This window comes from Lichenostomus cassidix, chromosome Z (assembly GCF_008360975.1).
Source record: "Lichenostomus cassidix isolate B80296 chromosome Z, HeHo_3.0, whole genome shotgun sequence".
In the NCBI taxonomy this organism is placed as follows: domain Eukaryota; kingdom Metazoa; phylum Chordata; class Aves; order Passeriformes; family Meliphagidae; genus Lichenostomus; species Lichenostomus cassidix.
Window position 1 is genome coordinate 65,311,861 of NC_139511.1, and position 20,993 is coordinate 65,332,853.

Sequence of the window (20,993 nt, forward strand, 5' to 3'; positions counted from 1 at the left end):
TGGACAAAGGAAATATTCTGGGTTCCTTTACCAGGATTTCAACACATTTTTAAAATAATTTCAAATGTGAGTATAAATTAGAGTCAAGGTGATAAGAAATACAAAGATACAATTTTTAAAAAGGAAAAATAATGGACCATCTTAAGAGGAGCTGCACAGTAAAGATTGTATTAGTGAAATGAATTGAAGTGGGTTTTAGAACCCACATTCATAAATACTGTCATTAGAGATCTTCACAAGAAGGGGGAAGAACATGTCAATGACATGAACTGGGAAAAGCTGCTGAGCAGCTGAAATCAAGCTATTGCATCAGGGATGTGAAGACTGCCTGTCATGGAACCTTGTGTTCCTGAATGCTAACAAGTTGCTAATCAGAATTCCTGGTAAAAAATGCTGTAGGAAAACAATAAAAGAAGAGCATGCAAACCACCTGATTGTATGCTTACTCAGAGTGGTTTCACACATGGCAGGAGAAGGATTTTCTATGTAGGTTAAATATATAATTTAGCAGGTGTAATTCAGAAAAGATTAATGCCTTGAAGAGGCACAGAAGGTTAATGGGACCTAGAGTAGAAGGGGTACTTATTCTCTGACAAGATAAACTCTTTTAAACTTCAGTCTAAACTTTCAAAACACAGTTTTAGACAGGATAGAGTTGCTGCCTATAAATACATTAGGGAATAAATGCTGCCAAAAGGGCAGCCTTCATATAGAAGCAAACAAATTCACTCTAAAGAAAAATTCAAAGAAGATTCATAAACTCTGAGGTTTTATACCAGGACCAAGAAAGCACAGGACAGCAGGAGAACCACTGCTTTCCACATGTAGATTCACCGGGTCATGAAGGAGGTCATGAAACTTTTTTTTAAAAAGGGGGAATCTAACTCAGTGCCTAGGCAAGCATTGTCAATCCTAATTTGGACATAGCTGCAGGTAAACTCTTGTTCTGTTTGCTACAATTAAAAAGATTGATGTATTCACTGCTAAAGAGAGATCGTGACTCCCCTCTGTGCTCTTGGAAGTGCTTGCCAGCTCCAAATAGCCACATTTTTGTCCTGCTGGGACAACACTATAACTGCTGCTTGCCAGCAGCTTCTGGGCAGGTTGCTTTCCTATCTGGAACATAATCACATAAGGATCTAGAGGTTCCTATGTAGATTTAGCCTGTAGTCAGATTTTTTAGTTTACAGAAATTATGATATTTTGAGGCTCAGATCTGGAAGCAAGTCTTTTAAAGTTAAAACAAAATTCTGTTTCCCATTATTCAAGTTGTTTTTACCAATAGGCAACAATGTGTGTGTAAATATTATACATGATAATTTTGTAGAGAAACACTAAAATGTATATCTTAAACCCATCCCTACTACAGCTGCTAGAATTCATAGTTTTAAAGCAGCTCCCATGCCTCGGGCTTGCCCAGGTGCAGGAGCTCCCGGGACGGTTGGCTCCCCTGGCTACCTGCTTCCTACAGTTTGGCAACAGAGAGGAGCAGACCAGGATATCGACTGGGTCTAGAGCCCCACAGCACAGGTGCTGGGGTTACTCTGAAATTAGGAACTATTGCCCTAGATATTCAAGGGAAAGCAACAAGCTAACAAGCAACAAGCTAATTAACACTCTTGCCTCAAAATAGCCCTTGTCATCCTACCCTCAGTCACTGAAAGCTGGTTATTTGCTGGAGACAAGCACTCTGTTGATGTAGGGCTTGGGCAGCTGATGGCACCAGTGCAACAGAGTGTACGGATGTGGAGATGAAAATAAAAATAACAATAACTGGGAGGAGACATTTCTGCAACTTTTGCAATTATGAAACAGGCTAATATCACCTCAAAGAAAAGATTGTTATTTAGGCAGTTCTACTCAAATCTCAGTAATGAAATACAAATCGCAGGTGCCAGCGCTGGAGATTCACCTCGGTGAGTGACATAGATCAGCCTAATTTTGCTTGGAAATCATCCAGGGAACTTAACTCTAAATTGTGAATAGGCACAGAAGCAGCCCTCATAAAGTAGCGTCTGCTGTTCTTACGTTAAAAGACAAAAAGCCCTCAACAAGCTCCAGAACTCGCTAGTATATCCCGTGGGAAGGGATTACTGGTACAATTTTGAATCAGACTCAAAATGCCAAAATCCTTCTAGACATCCAGGCCTTTCATTAACATGAGTTAATTTTCCAGGGAATGACAGTTTTACTGAGAATAAACCCTTTTACAAGCATTTAGAGGTCGTCCCTCCCTACAGCATTGGAGCTAAAACAAGACCAGCCAGTGTTTCCAGAAGTACACCCACTCTATCTCAGGCTGGTGCATCTTGTGCTGTGCAGGATTGGAGAAGCTCCCTGGTATGCCAGTTCTTTGTGCCTCGGGCTGGATCCGTGCTGAGCTGAGCAAAAGTAGTTTGGTGCTGCGTGTTTCCAGATATCTCACAGCAAAGAGCAAAGTGCTGGGCTATTTGCAGGGGCCTGAATCCCTCTGATCAAATCTCCTCTGGTGTAATTCTACCAGGGAATCCCAGGTGACAGCTTTTTGGTGAGGATATAGCACTGGTGTGAATCTTGTACAGCATGACAAACCCATTGTGCTCTTCTCTGCCTGGCCTGCAAGGCTCATGGAGTGTGGCTGTTATCTACAAACCCCAGCATTCCCAGGAGGCACCATCCAGACCAAGTGCCCTGATGATGGAGTCACCTTTCATTCTAAGTGTCCACAGCTGCCAAGTGTCACCTTCACAAAAGAACTGACAAAGTATAAGAGATCATAGGTGGAAAGAAGACACGCGCGGTTACAGCAGCCGTGATATGATATGCTCATCCCTGAAGAGAGATAGAGAGGAGGGATATTGAAACCTAAGAAAGCCAGAGCAGCAAGGAGAATGCTTGGCAACCTCCCTGGAGAAGTAAGCAGAATTGATAGACTCAGGTGTGAGGTGGGAATTGCACGAGGCTTGTCCTGAAATAAGGGTAGACTGAGTCTGTCATTCCTCTGCTGTATAAAACTACCTTCTTCATTTCCCTTCCGAATGAAGATGGTTTAGACAAACCACAGGAACATGAGCAGGAGAGGGCATTGGAATTGCAGTTTATGGTTTGTTTTCCCCTCACAGCCCTGTTTCCTTAAGCCTTGGTAAATGAATGTCTCCTTATCCGATGGTTCGGTTTATCTGGTGTTGGAAGGAACAAAGTGAATCGGGATAATTGCATTGATCCTACCTACAGGTCACCCCCGAAGGCACAGCTCTCTGGCAAGGCCAGGAGTTAGGGACCATCTCTGGCACAGCACATGGCAGAAGCCCACGGTGCCAGGTTGCCAATGGCTAGCAGCCTGTGTTCCAATCTGCCAGCTTTTTGGCACAAGTTCCTCTTGCTCAGCACAAAATCCAGCCCCAGCCAGATCTTCTGCACCGCTTGATGGATCTTGAGCCCTCTTGCAGTGATGACAAACCTGTGGATATGGATGTATTCACACAGCTATGCTGAGCACATTCATAAAGGGACATGTGGGGATAACCAGTGATTTGGGCTGGGAAAGAGCTGGGAAAACTGGTTTAGCAGAGGAGTGGAGCCTATGGGGCATGGCGGAGAGCTGGGACTCTGGCAGTGCCACGGAGCAAGGCACAATGTCCCATTAACTTGTCCAGTGCCTTTTTGTGTGTGCACAAATCACATATTGAGGGAAAGGATTTTCCCCATTTTCCCATTTTCTGTACTACATGAAAAAGCAATTTGCTGGTTGGACTCAAACTTCCCACTGGATGATTTTAGTTGATTGTGCCATAAATCCACTATCCCAAGAGAGTGAGTGCTTGTTCCCTGATTTCCAACACCATACAAGCCAGGATGCTATGGGCACAGAGTTCACCAGGCTGGGTAGCCATGCCTGCTTTGTTCCTCCTTTACATGGAAACCACCCTCACCCTCAAACAGCCCTGTGGCACTGTGCATGCTGTTTCTGTTCCTGACCCTTTTGTGATGGGAAAACAAAACCATGGGCAAAAAAATGAGAGGAGGTTTCACCCAAGATTTATTCAACAGCAAGATCGGGTGGGTTTTTCTGTTTTGGTATGGCTTTTGTTTCTTTCTTGGTAATGCCTGGTGTTTACTTCACTTTTTTCTTAGCAAGTGGTGAGCTGACATCACCATGACCCTCTGGTCTCTTCTGTGAGCTTCATTAGCTGATTAAATCCCACCCTTGTGTTGTGAGTCCTTGATTACACCAGATATGCAGCACTTTGCATCTACCAACCTGGACCCCAGTCTGTTATCAATATGCCTGGTCACATTTGGTGCAGAACCCTATTCAGAGCTTTTCAGTATCCAGGTATACTCATATACATCCACTGAGCAGCTCCCACATGCTTCCTGCCACCTCTGAGGAGCAGGAGAAAGACTTCTGCAAAGTAGAGTTGTGTTACCCTCTTGCCTCAAAGAAATGCTTTACTGAACTGTACATCAGTGAGAAGAGGGGACGTTCACTACTGAAGAGTCCCTCACCCACTGCTGAGGGGAGGGGACAGGCATGGCTGAGGGGTCTGCACCTCAATACAGCAGGGTCCTTCACCCATTGCTGAGGACAGTGGACACCCACCACTGAGAGGCCATGGTCTCAGGGGTCCCAACACCACTGCTGAGGAGAGGGAACAGCTGCTGTCAAAGGATTCTCTACCCATCTCTGAGGAGAGAGGACACCTATGATGGAGAGGTGCCTCACCCACCACTGAAGAGAGGGGACAGTCACGGCCGAGGGGTGCTAACCCTGTTGCTGAGCAGAGTGGAAACCTATGGCTGACTGATCCCAAACTCATCACTGAGGAGAGGGGATACCCACTGCTGAGTGATCCAAACCACAACACTGAGGAGAGAGGACACCCATGGCTGAGAGTCACTTCACTCATCACTGAGGAGAGGGGAGACCCATGGCTCAGGGGTCTTTCACCCACTGCTGGGGAGAGGGACCCCCACACTTGAGGGCTCCTTGACCCACCACTGAGGAGAGAGGACACTCATGGCTGAGGCACAGAGGAGCCAATTGGGCTTTCCCGCCCCCGGCTCCACCGCATGTCCCGGGGAGGCACTGGGGTGGGGTAGGGGCACCCCCGGGGGGAGTCCTGGGTTCGAGTCCCGCGTCGGGCGGCTCACCTGGCCGCACCATGCGGCGACAGACTTTGCCTCCAGCCCCTATAAAAGGTAACGGAGGCGTGAGTCAGAGCCACCGCCTCCTCCCCGCCCGCTCTCAACTTACGTGCGGCCGGGCGGGCGGGCAGGCACGGAGCCGCCGTCCCGCACCCGCGCACTTGCCGGAGATGAACCGCGCCGCGCTGCGGGTCTGGCTCCTACTCCCGCTCCTGCTCCTGCCCTCCCTGAGCCGTGCCGGCTCCGACAGCGAGAGCGACCAGGAACACGGCGGCGAAGAGCACCCGCACTCCGCGGGGGAAGGTAAGCGGGGGTCCCTCGGTGCGCGGGGCTCCATGAGGCGTGGGGCACCCCCCTGCTGAATTTGGGGTCCCCGTGCACGAAGCGTCCTGGAGCTTAGTTTGGGATCACCAGTGCCTGAGCACACTGATGCGTGCAGCACCCCAATACTGAGTTTGGGGTCTCTGATACGTGGGGTGCCGTGATGTGCAGGGTTCCCTCCCTTGCTGGGTTTGGGATCCTTGATGAGTGGAGAGCCTTAGTGCAAGGGCTGCTAGATTTGGGATGTCTGATGCTTTGTGGAAGGGTGTCCCCAACGCCAGGGAGTTCTCCCCTTGCTTGGTTTGGGGGCGAGGGGGCTGCTGTACCTCCTGCTGCATCCTTGTTAGGACTCCAGGTGCGCCCCAGGATGAGGTGCCCCTGCGGAGATGTGTGCCCCCAGCATCGCCCAGCTGCGGGCTGTGCACCCCCCAGCACGTCCCTGCCTTTGTCCCTGCTCCCGCCAACTCCCGTGCGGCTCGACTGGCCCGACCCCTGCCCAGGGGCTGGGCCCTCGCTTTGTCCGCAGCCCTTTTCCCTCACTAAGCCCCGCTTGCATCAGACTGAGGGGCTCAGGGCTTCCTGGGATGGGGGTACAAGAGTTGTGCACCAAGCAGTCCCCGCTTGTTCCCTGGGGCCGCCCGGAGGTTCCAAGCCTGGACCCCGGCGTGGTGAGCGGTGGCCGGTCCCCTTTGTCCTGTAGCGTGTCTGCTGGACTGCCCTGCATCCACCTTGTCCCCCCGCAGCCCACCAGGAACGGCGTCTGGCCCTGCTGAGGAGTTAGAGCTGGGCTGCCCCATGGCTGACGATGGGGGACGGGGGACGTGACAGAACGCAGGGCTGCAGGGTTGTGTGTGTGCGCCCCTCCTCCTCCCCGTGAGATGTCTTGCTTGTGGTGTGGGGGCTTTCAGAGTTATAGGTTCAGGGGGAAAGTCCTGGGGCTTTGGTCTTGGTCCCTTTCCTGGTTGGAGGCTGTGGTACTGCCAGTGCTCTGCAGGGATTTTGGGGGAGTGCTGTGGATTTGCTCGCCTGGGGATGAGGGCTGCTCTGGGACATTGCCGTCCCTGGTTACGCTCCTTGTCCCCACTTTGCCCGCAGGTTTGTTTCTCAGGCTCAGCCTCATAACGTGTCCTCGGTTTTGCCTCTGGTAAGGAGCTGTCCTGACCTGTGCCAGGACAGCTGCCCTGTGGTAAGGACCGGGATTTGTTTGGTGCCAGGAGCTGCTTTTGTTATTGAAATGAATCACTTTTCTGACCAGAGCCGCTCTTGCCGGGCTGAGCACCGGGCAGGGATGGGGATGCAGACGGTTTTTGCCACAGAAATTAAGTAACCCAGGCCACAGGATGGGAGGGCGTCGGGCGTTCAGCATACCGGTGTGCTGCGCTGGCCAAGGGGCTGGACACTGCATGAGGTTTAGCAAGGGTGGGTGGGGAGGCTGGGAGGGAGAAGGGGAAAGGAGGTGGCCAGGAGGTAGGTAGGGCACAGACAAGTTAGCCCGTGATATACCAGTGTTAGAGGCTAAAGGTCTGGATGGAGTCCCGTGAGAAGCAGGTCATGGCTGGAATCCTCCAAGACTCCTGCCAGGTGCCAGAACCTGCAAGTCTCAGCACCTCTACGGGATGATGAGCTGGATCCCTCTTCCTCAAGGCTTGTGCATGAGGTAGGGCTGGTAGCCCCCCAGCACTGGGCATTCAGTGCATCCTCAGGAATTTGCCATCGGGTTTTTTCCCTGAGAAGACTGGCTTGCCCAGAGATTTGAGTCCTGTGTTAAGTGTGTCTTTGGGAACCAGCAACTCCCTTTCCCTGTTTCCTCTCCCTTCTATTCAGATGTGTCTTGCTCTCAGTGTCCTCTTCTTGCTCATCCTTCAATGTCTTTTTCTTCCAGGTGAACATATTTTTGTTGCTTAATACTCTTTATTCATCTCTTGCCTCAGCTCCAAGCACTGATCTGTCCTCTGGGATTTCCCCATTTTTATCCCTTTTGTTGGGATGGCCCTTTCTCTGCAGTGCTCTGATTGTTTCCTGTTTCCTCCAGCATTTGCTGGGTTCAGAAAGAGCAGGAACATGTCCTGGAGTAAAGCCTGCCCTATGCCTTCCTCCAGCCAAACCCTTGCCTGGCTCAGGGGGAGCTGGCACAGTCCTGGGCTCTACAGCCCAAGCAGTCCTTCCCCAGGAGAACAAAGAACAATCCCTGCAGCGACCTGTGCTACCAGTGAGAGATTAAAGGCTGATTCCAAAGTCTTGCAGTGGGTCAGAGTTTATAACACAAAGGGGCTTTAATGCAGCCAGGCTTGGGAGGGATCAGTGCCCCCATGGGCAGCACATGGGGTGATGTCCTGGGCTGAAAGTACATGGGTGCTGCTGCACGGGGTGTGTCTGGATGGAGAAACCGTGGTGGAGGTGGGGCTGGGATGGTACAGCCCTCCCATAGAGAGACTTCCTGTGGGGCTTGGCAAGAGGATGCTCAGGTTATGCAACCCCCTGCCGGGACCCTGTGCCTGTGCCATGTTTGCCACAGACTGGAGAGCTGACTTTGGGCACCATGAGCACAGTGGTAGAGTCCAAGAACCACGTTCAGGATATTGCTTTCAAAGGAGATGGTATTTAGATGTGTTTTGTAAGCTGGTACCCAGCTGCTGTGGCTCATCCCTACTTTGGGACTTGCATTCTGCTCATCTCTGTGTATCCTGGTACCTCCTGGCTTACTGATTCTCAGGAACAACACCCTGCATACCCTCTTTTTGGGGGTATGAGCCCCACTGATCCCCCCAAAGCCTGGCGCTGGTCCATAGACAGGGCACAACAAGCGGGTCCTGGCCTGGCATCTGCAAGCTCTCCGTGTGGCCAGCACTCCCTGTGGCTGAGCACAGGGCACCGTGTGCCCAGCTGATAAGAGAGCAGGATGGAAGAGCTAGAAGCAAGCCTGCTGCTCTGCCTGCCGCACACAAGCCATCAAACTTCTGGAGTTCCAGGAGAGCAGGCAGCACCAGTGGCTGTGCTGCTGTCAGGCAGCATCCACGCTGTGAACAGCACATGTGTTTCAGTGTTGTCAGGTGCCCTGAAGCAGCCTCAGACCGCATAGCCCCTAAAATACAAAAAAACTCAGGATGGGAGGTGCAGAGCTACACGGCAAACCCTCTGGTCTCCTTCCTTATTGTCTGGCTTTGCTGAGGGTTGCCCCTTGTTCTGTGCAAATGATCCTGAGTCCTTTGGGTGCACAGTCCATCCCTGCGTGTCCTTGGTGAGGTCTCCCGGGAGCAGCTTGCTGCATCAGTGCCTTTCCCATGTGTGATTCGCAGCAGCCAGTGGTTGAGCTGGCTCCTCACCCTGCCAAAAGCTGCTCCTACCCTTCCTCCCGGGCTGCAGGACATGCGGAGCAGCACGCTGGTAATGGCAGCGTCTGCCTGAACTCAGCAGGAAAGTGTTGTTGGATGGTGTTGGATGTCAAGGAGGGAAGGGAGCTGGCACTTGCAGCAAAGCCTGTATCCCAGAATGGGAGGGCTGAGTGGGAGCAAGGAACAGCAGGAGAAAGCACAAAGGGAGGGCGTGAAGGGGGGAAACTCGTGGGAAACTTGGCTGGATCGCGAGCTGCTGGGGAATAGGCGGGTGGCAGGCAGTGCTCAGGTGAAGCGGGGGGCTCTGCACGGTTGAGCACGGAGGCATTCTCGCCTGCAAGGGCAGGCAGCTCCTGCCAGCACCCTACTGTGTTTTCCGGCTGGAACCCCTGCAAGGAGCCCTCTCACTGCACCTTAGCTCCCGGTGTGCGTATCGCATCCCCCCGGTTGTTTCCCCCTACGTTTTTGGGAGTGCTTTGAAGTCCCTGCCGGTGCAGCGGGTGCTCAGAGTAAGGCAGAACATGCAAAGGGCTGCAGCACCGGCTGCCGAGGTGCAGCCACATATTTCGTGGTGAGTGGCAGCAGTTCAGCAGGAGGGAGACCTGGCATCACACGGCTTTTCGGAGGAGAATACGTGCTCCGGCGGGAAGTGTGGGAGGCAGACTGAAATTATGCAAAACAACACTTGGGCAGGGCAGTGGGTTAATGTTCATGGCAAAGGGCTGCGAGACTGCAAGTGCCCCCAGTCCCTTCCAAGTGGAAGGGATCAGAGTGGTAAGTGCAGGGCTCCTCCGAGCCGTGCCGATCCGAGCCGTGCCGATCCGAGCCGTGCCGAGGCAGGGGCTGATGCTGAGAGCCTGAGCCAGCGCCCGGGCTGGGCTCGCCTCGCCTCGGTGCTCTCCTGCAGCGCTCGGTGAGTGTGCCTAGGGGGCCCAGATCAGCACAGCTGTGCCTGAGAGATGCCTGCCCAAGGGGGTGGCCTCTCTGTGTCATCACTGCACCCAGATCCACAGGATGGGAAAACACACTCGAGGAGGTTTCAGTGGATGGATAAGAGCTCATGGTTTTGATGCCAAGACATCCCTGAGGAAGCCTGTTTTGTTGGGGTTGATTGAACTGGCTCCTGGGTGCAGCTGCAGCCTTCAGGGTGTCCAAAGCTGCTGAGCTGAGCTGGCAGGAGACTGCAAGGATGGTCCAGAGACCCCTTGGCTGTGGGAATGGATGAGTGCTGGGAGATGTGGGAGCCTGGGGTAGGTGGCACAGCCCTGACAAAGCAGGGCAAGTGTCAGCACGGTGCTATTGCTCAATCTGTGATGTGATGTGATGTTTGAGCTGCTTTGAGTCAAGGCAGAGTCCCTGGAGGTGAGAGAAAAGTGGGGTGTCAGAGCAGGCTATGCCAGTTGAGGCATGAATCAAGGAACCATGTGCCAGCTCTGGGGTGCTCTGCCTTTCCTGTGCCAGGACTGCCCCAGTGTGAGCATCCCTTTGTGCAGATAGTGCCAGAAGAGTGGGAGCAGAGTTGGAGAAGATGTCGGGTGTTTCCAGAGGAAGGTCCATGTTCTCTGGGTTAGGGTGCACAGTCAGTGTCTGGGTTGCAGGTAACCCTTATGTGAGAAAGGTGGGCTGGGTAAATTAATTCAGCTTGCTTGCACAGCTGAGTGCATCCCAGGGCAGTGCCATGAAAGCAGACATGGAGAGATCACTGCAGTCTGTCCCAGGGCACACATGTCCTGGTGCATTCAGCTGTGGCTTGCCCAGTCCTCTGCTTGCTGGTCCTTCTTCCTATGCCTTTGGGAATACCCAAGAGATTCCTGAACATTGCTCCTGAGCATCAGAAATGCAACAGAGGTGAATCAGTGGTCATGCCGGAGGGAACCCTGAGATCTGTTCCCATCTCTGCAACACACACTGCCCCCAAACAACCTCCAGCCCTCCCCAGCCCAGTCTGGCCGTGGTCATCCACTGTCCTGAGCAGCAGATGCACCAAGACCCCCAGCAGTGCCCATGCTTGGATCCTTGCTGAGTGGAGGGCAGGATCCTGCTGGGTTTAGGGCCTTGCATGGGACATCTGGGCCTGGGAAAGCTTGCCTATTCTTTTCTCACCCCCGAGCTGGAATCCACTCCTATTAATAGCAAGTGGGTGTCGATAGCTCTTGTCAGCAGCAGGGATAGGGGCCGAAGCAGCTCTTGCTGAGACCCTCCTGCATCCTGGCAAGGCTGGCAGGCAAAGGCCCCCACCAAGGGACAGAGATGATACTGGGGACTCAGCTGCGCCTCTTAAATGCTCCCACATGTCATTGCTGCTGTATGAATGCCCCCTCTGCCCCAAACCTGTCCCAGCCTGGCACTCTCTGCTCCTGCACTCATGGGCTGGGAAGTGCCAAGAGCCTGTCTGCAGCGACAAACAGTAAGAACAAGTCAGAGGAGGAGCCCATGAATTACCTGTTGTGCCAGTCAGAGCAGGCACATAATCCTTTTGGGATATTTCCCTGCTCGGGGCAAATCTGAGCCCCATATCCCTTTGCCTGGAGCTGTTTGTTCAGAAGGGCTGGTGATAGCCAAGGTGTTTGGTCGGGGCATTTGAGAAAAGGCTCTGGTGCACTTCTAAGACCAGCTCCAGTGATGTGCCAGGAATCCAGGCATTGCCAGCAGCTCTGGAGGAGAGTGACCATGTGAGGGCCAGCCTGTTTAGTACTGGATACTCTCAGGACCTTCCCAGGAATGCTTTGTCCCCTCTAGATCTGCACAGTGGACACACCACCAGCTGTGGGAAGCTCAGGTACCATCTTGCTTTGCTGTGGTCTCTATGTGACCCATGGGTGACACAAGAAATGCAGAGGTCCTGGCACAGGATCCCCCATCCTCCCTCCTGCTTTTCCTAAGGAAAGGGTAGGACCCTTTTGCAGCTCTGTGTGGACATTTGGGTGGTCACATGAGTTACGACAGGGGGCTGCTGGGACAAGAGTTGAGTGTTTGGCCTGGCACATTTTCCTGTGAAAACCCATCCCTACCGTAGGGGCAGTCACTGGTGTAAAGAGAAGGTTTTGATGCTCGTTTTCTGCCTCTGCTGTCTGTCCCAGGGCAGCTTTCCCTGGTGGGAGGAGGGTGTCTGCATGCTGCAGTGCATCTTGCTGCCCAAACTCCCTGCAGGGTGTGGAAGCTGCACTTATGAAGTGCCTTGTCTTGAGGCAACGGGAGGTTTTGGCTGCTCTGGAGTAGCTGCCAGAGTGCTGGTACAGCTGCTCAGTGATGGAAACCAATATCTCTGATTTTTCCTTTATAAGGATGATGACAAAATGTCAGCCCTGTGGTTTTCCCTCTGTCTGACAACTGCAGGGGACCTGGCCCTGCTCCAAGGAGGCAGTACCCTCTAGGAACCTGCCCTTTGCTGGGACAGAGGGAGAAGTGGGGAAGCAAAGGCGGGGAGGGGGATTGAAGGCAGGAGGAGCCCGGAGACCTGCTGCCTGGCAGAGGTGTGTTTGCTGACAACCTTTCCCTTCCATTCATGTGGTTTTTCTCTTTTCTTTTTTTTTTTAAGGCCAGAGCCACTGGAGCTATGAAGGTAAATACCCTGCAGATACTTCTGCTTTTTTCCTACTACCCAGCAGATCCTGGCCCTGAGCCAGCCAGGGTTAATGATTACAGAGCTTCTGTGCACACTCCAAGACTCACCCTTCCCTGCTGCCTGACCCTGACACAGTGCCCGCACTCAGGCATGGATGGGCTGAAGAGCCAGGGCTTGTTCTGATTTCAGCAGGAAGCAGCAGCTCCAAGAAGAGGTTTCCCAGCCCCGTGGGTGTGGGAGGATGCCCCTCAGGGAAGAGATCCTCCCTGAATGGGAGCTCCCCTGACCCTCTGCCAAGTGGGGAAAAGGCTGTACTCCCCGGGCTGGACTTGCAGTCCATGCTGGGACTTTGACCAGCCCAGGGATTACCTTGTCTGCACCTCTGCCCTCTGTCACCCTGCCTCCCCATCCTGCCCCCCTGCCCTCCCTGGTTTGGGGGGCTTCTCCACAGCACTCATGATGGGCATCACCACAGTGCTATGGCAGATGCACCCCTTACTGCTGCACCATTGCTCTAGGTTTTTGGCTCAGCTACTAATGCTCAGCTCCATATTTACAGAAGTCCTGCAAGGAGCTGGCCTGGGGGCAAGCCCAGGTTTGCATTGGCCCACAACACTCCGGTAGCAGCCCTCTGCAGTACAAAGGGAGGTTTCTGGGGCATCAGCCGTCCTTATCCCAGCTGTGGCACTGGGAAGAGGTGGCCATTTCAGCAGCCACATGAGTTGTCCCTTCACCACAGAGCCCAGCAGCACCATGGTACCTTGTTCAAGCAGCAGTGGGAGTGATACCTGCCAGAGGCCAGGCTGTGTAAGGCAGCAAGAGTGTGATGAGCTGCAGGGCAGCAGCTCCTTGGCTTGCCAAGTCCACTTGTAAATGATCTTCTTGCACTCTTCCTAAACACCCCAAAAATAGACTTTCCTGGCAGCTCACCATGCTCCGAGACCTTTCCTGGTACAGCTGCATTCAGTCACATGGCAGCATAAAGCTGCTCCAAAGCTAACTTCATGGAAGCTAACCTTATGTGCATGGCTAATGCCCTGGCCAGTGCCTGTCCCCTTCCCCAACACCCCCAAACCTTCTTTCTGGAGCTCTCCTCACCCTGGTGATCTCACTGACAGTCTCTCCATTCCTTCTTGCACCAGATGTGAAGCACTGGAGTACGGACTACGTGGACTGTGGGGGCACCAAGCAGTCACCCATCAATGTTGACACAGCTCAGGCCATCTTCCGCCCTGACCTGCGGCCGATCCAACTCTCTGGCTACAGCCTGCCTGCCAGCAAGCTGCTCAAGCTGAAGAACAATGGGCACACAGGTGGGGGCAAAGGCACCTGCAGGGCCTGGAGCACAAGCAGAGGACGCTCAGACTCTCCCAGCAGGTCTGGGCTTTTCTGATGCCCTTCCCTTGGGCTCTGGGAAGGAGATTGTCTTGCAGGCTGCAGCCCTGTTGCCCTTACGGCCAAAAAGAAAGCATCAGGCTGTAGAACCTTTACAGGTCCATGTATTTTCCTGGACTAGGTAAGAAGCCTGGAGTTGTCCAAAGCCTGTCCAAACCAGAAATGTATTAACTCCACATCTTCTCTAAAAATGTGCCCCTGGTATTTCTGATGCAGGTTTTCAGTTGCTGGTTCTTCCCCTGCATTTCACTTTCAAAGGACTCATCACGCTCTGGATGTGACTTAGCCTTTAAGTTACCTACATCAGTCTTTTAGGGCACAACTTTGACCACCTTACTCTAAGTTTGAACTTAAGTATTCTGTCTCAAGATCTCAAGATATTTTAAAGGTCTTTTGTTTCCTTTCTCCATTATTAGAATGGGTTTTGTAAAGTTCTTGACACAACTTATTAATGTTATTTTAGTATCAGCCTCAGTATGCAAAATACGGAGGAAAAGCACATCTTTCCACAGCTGAGGATGGTTGGACCTGGTTGCTACCAGCTTTTTCTTGGAGGAAGCAGAACTTTTTGTGCACACTGGTGTCTGCCAGCCCCCAAGCTAAGAAAAGGTTATGGAGAAAAGGACATAGGAATTTGCTGACCGTGTGATAAGGCACCTCCTTGCCCTGGTAGCCAACGAGATGGAGCTGACCTGTGTATACAGCAAACTTGACAGGTCAGACATGCTGTGTATGGTCAGATCAGCTGCATAGTGCATGCACAGAGCTCAATATTGTGGCCTCCTGCCCTAATGTGCCTGCAGAGTTAAACTAGTTGAGCTCAGTAGTTGCTATTTTAGACACCCTGGCATCTGGTGTTGCTTGGTGTTTAGGAAAGCAGTGAGAGCATTTTCGCTGGGGAGGGGGAAAGTACATGCTTTTAAGATGCCTTTTTTTATTGTGGCAACAACTGGTCTGCTTTATGAAAAGCCATAAATAAATAAAAAGTTACTAGTCCAGAAAGATATTTGTACAGTTACTCATTTTGGTAACAAAGTATATATGCTATGTAAGTTTTTTTTGTAGGCCTGAAAATGACTCAGGTATTTAGGAGAAGGAATACAATGGTTTAGCTATACAAAAGAAGTGTAAAAGCAGATAAATTCATAGGGAGGGAACAGTTTCTCACTTCCTGTATTTGAGTTTTCTATCTCTGAACCCAGTGGCAAGGAATTCTAGATGGCCAATGACTCATCACAGCCCTGTTACGTGGTTAATCCCAAATCTGTGCCCTGGCTTGGTGATGTGACTATGGGGTACTTCATCTAAAATGGAAAAAGGAAAAGAATTTACCTTGAAAACTAGGAAAATGGGCTTAAAAGGATAGGACAGCCTTTCTCAGGGTCCAAGGATGCTCCTGATATTTTTGCCACAAGTCCAGGTAGCTCAGTTTTAGATTTGCCACATTGCTGCGTAAATCCAAAATAGCTGGGAAAACCACATTAAAGTACAGGAAAACAACATATCAATTTATGGTGTCCAAACAGGGAAAAAATTTAGCTCTAAGTGCTTTCAAAATATTTAATGCTTCTGTGCCACCAGCTCCAGTGCTGTCAGACACTTGCAGGCTGATTTATTTGAAAGGTCCCTGCTCGCCAAGAGTTGCAGCTCTCTGTCCAAATGCCCTGCTATCGTAGATATTCACCACTCTGCCAGTACCTTTCTCTATGAATTTTGTCCATGGTCTCTTTATATTATTCTCACTTACTGAATAAATTGTTAGATAACATTTGGCTTGGAGCTGGCCCCAGGAGTCTTTGCAGAGGGGCTCTTCACTTTCCAGCATTTTCATAGCAGCTATTTTTGAACCTGACGTATTTACTGCAGTATCCTACAACCTTAAGTCAGAAGCTGAACCCTGACACATTGGCAGGCTTGCCCACAGCCTCATGACAGAGGGAAAGCAAGGTTTTCTGTTATGACCAGTTTGTAGAAGCCCAAGGTGCCTGTTTCCCTTGAGACATCTCCTCTGTGTATGTGGGGAATGGACTGGGCTTTATGTTGTACTACTGACCTCTTCCTTCTGTCTCTGCAGTTATGCTTGAGCTGCCCGAGTCCCTGGCCCTCACTGGTGGCTATGCCCAGCAGTACCGAGCTTCACAGCTGCATCTGCACTGGGGATCCCCTTCGGGACCCGGATCGGAGCACACGGTAAATGGGCGACGCTTTGGTGCTGAGGTAAGGAGCCCTCGTGGTGCTGGGCAGGGAGAGCACTGGAATGCTGTCATGCTTTTCACTCATGGCTCTGGTTGTCACTGGATGTAGGCTGTAACCCCTGGCCAGGATCCTGGGCAGCTCTGCAGCTGTGGAGTTAAGTGTAGGAGGCTACACTTTGGTGCTGAGCCAAATTCATGCTGAAGCCTGGTCCTGGGCTGTTGCAGCAGGAGCTGTGGCAGTCCCCAGCCTGTGGAAGCCAGCTTCCCCTGAGGCTGTGAGCCTGCTTAGGGAGCTACAGGAACTGTTTACTCTGTATACACCGTCCTCTTGCTCTGCCAGCTCCCATCTAGTTTTATCCCTCCTTCTCTATCTGCTGTCCTCAAACAGGGCCCAGCTCTGCAGTACGAGCCCCTGGTATACAGGACAGAGTGCTGGTTTGCTGTTCCTGACCAGGGACATCCCTGCAAGCAGACCTTCATCCTGGCTGCTTTGCAGCAGCTGATTTTCTTGGTCCCATCAGAATTTCCCCTTCCCTGAGGTGATACTCATCACATGTGCATGTCTCTCAGAGCACTCGCATCAGCAGGCTGTAGATCTGTGGGAGTGAGCATCTCCCAGTAGTGCCCATCCTGCATTGCGATTGAATGTTTCCCTTCCAGATCCATGTGGTCCACTACAACACCAAGTATGACAGCATTGCAGAGGCAATGGTTGAGCCAGATGGCCTGGCTGTGCTGGGGGCCTTTCTGGAGGTGAGTTCCACAGATCAGCAGGGGGAGGATGGGACTAGGGTGGGCAGAGTTGGACACAGTTCAGGGTACTGGCAGAGGTGCAAATGCACCTTGGAATAACAGGAGAAAGGGCAGAGCAGCGCCAGTGGAATGGAGGGATCACTGGGATGTGGTGTCTTTCTCAAGCAGTGATACTTTTCTAGCACTGCTATCGCTGGCTGGGCTCCATTTGGTCCCTGTCCTTGACATTACTGTGGGGTCTTTGTGTTGCAGGTTGGGCATGGGGAGAACCAATACTACCATGAAATACTTAAGCATCTGCACAAAATCCCGGAAGCAGGTAAGGCCCTGTCCCACCTAATGCTTTGTCTCAGGGGTTGCAGCCCAGCGGAGAAACCTGCTGCTGAGCAGAGTGAGGCTGCAGCAGGCAGCCCACATGCTTCCCCCTGTCTCCAGGGCAAACCAATCACTCTTCCTCTGGTGGCTGCAAGGGGCACATGCAGAGGCAAACTGCTCATGATATTCATGATGTCCTCCAAGGAGTTTGTACAAGTCTCACTCCCATGATGTTTCCTCCCCCAGGACAGGAAACATTGGTGCCCGGATTCAACATTGCAGGTCTACTGCCGGCCAACCTGAAATCCTACTTCCACTATAATGGCTCTCTGACCACCCCTCCCTGCTATCAGACCGTCAAATGGACAATCTTCAACCAGACCATGCTGCTCTCTCATCACCAGGTTTGTCAGAGCTCTGCAATGGGTCTTTCCCAGCCTCTCTCTGTAAGCTGGTGCAGGTGCTCTGTGCCAGCGATCTGCAGCTCATCTGGCTCCCAAAGGTGGGATGGATGCTACTCTGTTCACACTGCTCTCCTTCCAGATGTCAGTGCTGGTTTCAAGCCTGAGAAATGATGATGGCAAGATTCTGCAGAACAATTACCGGCCAGTGCAGAACCTGCATGGGCGACGGGTGCTGGCGAGTTTCCAGACCACCCTCTCTTCAGTGAAGTACTCTCCCGCTGGTAAGAAGTGTGTGAGTGTGCTCAGGCTGCTCTCAGCTGCAGGGATGTGGTGATTGGACAAGCAGCAGGAGTCAGTGCTTTGTGTCTCTTATGGAAATGCAGCATCTGCATGGGTTAGACCTGCCTGGCAAGTGACATGGCAGCACTGATCTTGGGGTCCTGCTCTCTCCCATTTCTGCGCTTCTTTCACCCTGCCTGGGGAAGATCAGTTTCTAGAATTTTTTTTTTTCCTCAGTCTTGCAGACATAACAGTCACAGGACTAGGGGATTACATGGTCAAGAGCAAACAGCCAGGTCCTAGCTAGCTACTTCAATCCCAAATGCAATAGATAAATCCAGTAGGAGCTGCCAGATGTACAAGCTTACAGTGAACACACCTCCTCCAAATCCTGCAGGAAGGGCAGTGCTGGGGACCCCTCCTGAAGGCTGCACTCTGGCAGTGGGGCCTCACAGCCATCCTGGCCAGGCACACAGTCCCCTGTCTGAGGGATCCCTGTCTGCCCACCCTCTATTTCTCCTTGAAGGCCTTTCTTGCACTGGTGATTTCCAGGCATGGGTAGAAATCCCTATTAATCCTCAGGTGTGACTATCGCTCCACATCACTGAATTTTTGCCCATTGCTGCTCCCTGAGGTCACTAGGGTTTTTCTGTTCAACATCCTGCTCCTTTTCTGTTCTGATGGCATTTCCTACACCTTTTGTGAAGGTGACTAATAGGAACAGCACACAGGCTTGGTCCCAGGCCACTGGGCAATGCCTCAATAACCACACACTGCAGTGCAAGGCACTTCCCTCACCGTCCCACCTGCAGCCAGCTTGCTAATGGCTGTAGGCTTTTAATCACTGTGGTCTTCAGCCTGGGTAGCAGTTTCCCATGTGGCACTGCATCAAATGCTTCACTGAAGCTGGGAGAGATAAAATCTACCGCATTTTCTTTGTCTGGAATATTACTTATCAAAGAAGGATATCGGGTTAGGCTGGCATGCTCTATCTTTGGTAAACCTGTTAGATACTTTATCATATTTTCCATTTACCTCCAAGCCTTTCTTTTACCACTTTCTTGCAGAAGCTCTTGCAAAGCCTCCCAATGCTGGGGCAAGGGGGGACTTGCCCAGCTCTAACTTTTTTTTAATTATTTCCTATTTCTATACAAAGATTCCCACTGTAACAAAGCCACAAAGCCCTTGCTCCTGAAGTGCCAAGACAATGTCCCAGTACTCCTGGATGAAGTTACTGGTCCCCTGCCTTGTGTGCACAGCATTGTTGGAGGTTTCTCCCCACGTCAGTGCTAACTGCCTGCTTTACCCCTGGGGCTGCTGAGCACTGAGATGGAGTGCTGTGGGGTCACATCTCATTTTGCCTGCAGCTGCACCTTCTGCACCCACACTTGTTGATCTTTTTCCCAGTCACCCCCAGTTCGGGACAACTGGTCCTGTCCCCAGCTGCTGGGTGGAGGTGGTGGCTTTCCTACAGCAGCCATGTAGCTGGATACAGCCCACAGATAGTGCCACTCTGTGCACAATACCCGAGCCATGTACAGATGATAAGGCAGCCCTTTAAAAGCCAGCTTTTGTGCTGGGCAAACATTTGCCCAGCACAGCTCCCTCCCAGCATGCAGGGCCACCAAGCCATCCCCATGCCAGGTACCCTACTCACAATGGGTGGCTGCCTCCTCCCTGGGAGCTGCTGACCATTTCACTGAAGACAACTGTCCACCTGGCTGCTGCCTGCTGGGCTCAGCCCACGTCCCTCTCTGTGGTCTCCTGTGAGGTCTGGTGGAGTCATGGAGCACTGCAGTGCTCAGCATCCTGCCTGTTTCCTAGGCAGTGGCAACAGCAATGGGGGGAGCTTCTGGCTGGGCTCAGCAAGATTCAGGTGTCGGCTGGAACTCAGGGATCCCTTTTTCCTTTTTCCTCATGCTTCTGCTAGGGTGTCAGGTCTGGGCTTCTTGCAACAAGGTGTTGCAAGCTTTTGGAACATCTCTCCTCTCATGGGTGATAGGGAGTCTTGCGAGCAGTCCTGCTTTGGAGTGGGGCCTGAAGGCCTGCAGGCTTGACACTTCCCTCCCCAAATACCCCAGGCAACCTCCTGACTGCACCCTCTCTCTTTACAGGCAGTGATGACTCAGCAACAGCAGGTAGGTTATGGGCTGGCACAAAGGAGGGGAAGGCAGATGGCGGTGTAACTGCCTGGGAATTGGCATCTTGGGAGGCAGGCAGCCACTGTGGGTTTGCAGGGCTGCTCTAGCATCTATGCCACTGGTTCTCATCCTCTGGTCTTTGTCTCCTTTGCAGGACACTCCAGCTCATTTCATCCAGGTAAGCATGCTCAGCTGAGGCTGCTCCTCTGTGTCCCCTCTGCCCCTGGGCTACCAGCCTGCTCCTTGCCTCATCTTATTCAGCCAGTAGCCACAGGAGAACACCCCTAGTGTAACACGCCTGTGCTTGACTTGCAGGAGACGTGCTGGCTGTGCTCTTCGGGGTGCTCTTTGCTGTCACAGCACTGGCCTTCCTGCTGTACATCTACAAGCACCGCAGCCAGAATGCACGGTGAGTGATGGGGAGACACAGGACAGGGCCTGGGGGCAGGATGGGTCCAGGGCTTGAGAACTGGGCTTAAGGATGGTCTCAGGCAACAAGATCCCTTGCTTGGTCTAACACTCCCCCACTCTTTCTTTCCCCACCAGGCTAGACTCGCCAAGCAAATCCAAGGTCATCTACACAGCAGCCAGCACTGAGAACACCGCGTAAACTCAATGCTTCCATGGCAGTCCCAGCCCCACTGGCTCAGCCTGCCACTCCACCTCCCCTCACTCCCACCCCAGGTCAAGGAAGAGCCAGTGCTCCAGCATCCCTTGGCTGCCCACATGGACTGTTTGTCTGGGGGCAGCATTTGACCCCAACAGATATTTTTTTTATAAAAAGTGGTAAAAATTAAAAAAAAAATAAAAAAAATAAAAGCCTCCCATGGTACCAGCTGTCTCTGCTGTTTTTGTGAGAAGCCGTGGGGCAGGAAAGTGCACTCTGGTGCAGCTGGACTCACAGCTGAGAGAGGTGTGCAAGGACCCCTTCCCAACCAGCAAAGACAGCATCAGCCTCTGTGCACTGGGAAGAGCTCCAGAGTAAGCAGCACAAAGCTTCTTGAACAGTCCAGCCCTGCCCTCCATCACTCTGGGACTTCTTCCTCTTCTTATTTGTGCAAAGCACTGGAAAAACATAGCTGCAGCTTGGTAGAGCTGAAGAGAGGCAGAGCTGAAGGTGGCAGAGCCCCTGTGTATTTGCTGGCCAGCCCCCACCCAGCTCACCT

General features: G+C 52.2%; 1 protein-coding gene across 1 annotated transcript; it reads left to right on the top strand.

Moving 5' to 3' along the window:
- The first annotated feature begins 5,220 nt into the window (after window positions 1-5,220).
- LOC146425110 (carbonic anhydrase 9-like) lies at window positions 5,221-20,610 on the top strand. Its single transcript, XM_085043710.1, has 12 exons — window positions 5,221-5,430; window positions 12,319-12,342; window positions 13,488-13,658; window positions 15,815-15,957; window positions 16,596-16,688; window positions 16,941-17,007; window positions 17,250-17,407; window positions 17,547-17,688; window positions 19,801-19,824; window positions 19,982-20,005; window positions 20,143-20,236; window positions 20,374-20,610. The coding sequence occupies exons 1-12, from the start codon at window positions 5,298-5,300 to the stop codon at window positions 20,435-20,437; spliced, it is 1,137 nt and encodes a 378-aa protein (XP_084899836.1). The 5' UTR covers window positions 5,221-5,297; the 3' UTR covers window positions 20,438-20,610.
- The last annotated feature ends 383 nt before the right edge of the window (window positions 20,611-20,993 follow it).

Bases quoted from the DNA above. Each gene is read 5' to 3' on its own strand.
- LOC146425110 (XM_085043710.1), top strand. From the start codon at position 5,298: ATGAACCGCGCCGCGCTGCGGGTCTGGCTCCTACTCCCGCTCCTGCTC. The intron at 17,408-17,546 runs GTTTGTCAGAGC...CTCTCCTTCCAG, and splicing joins TGCTGCTCTCTCATCACCAG to ATGTCAGTGCTGGTTTCAAG. The intron at 20,237-20,373 runs GTGAGTGATGGG...TTTCCCCACCAG, and splicing joins CACCGCAGCCAGAATGCACG to GCTAGACTCGCCAAGCAAAT.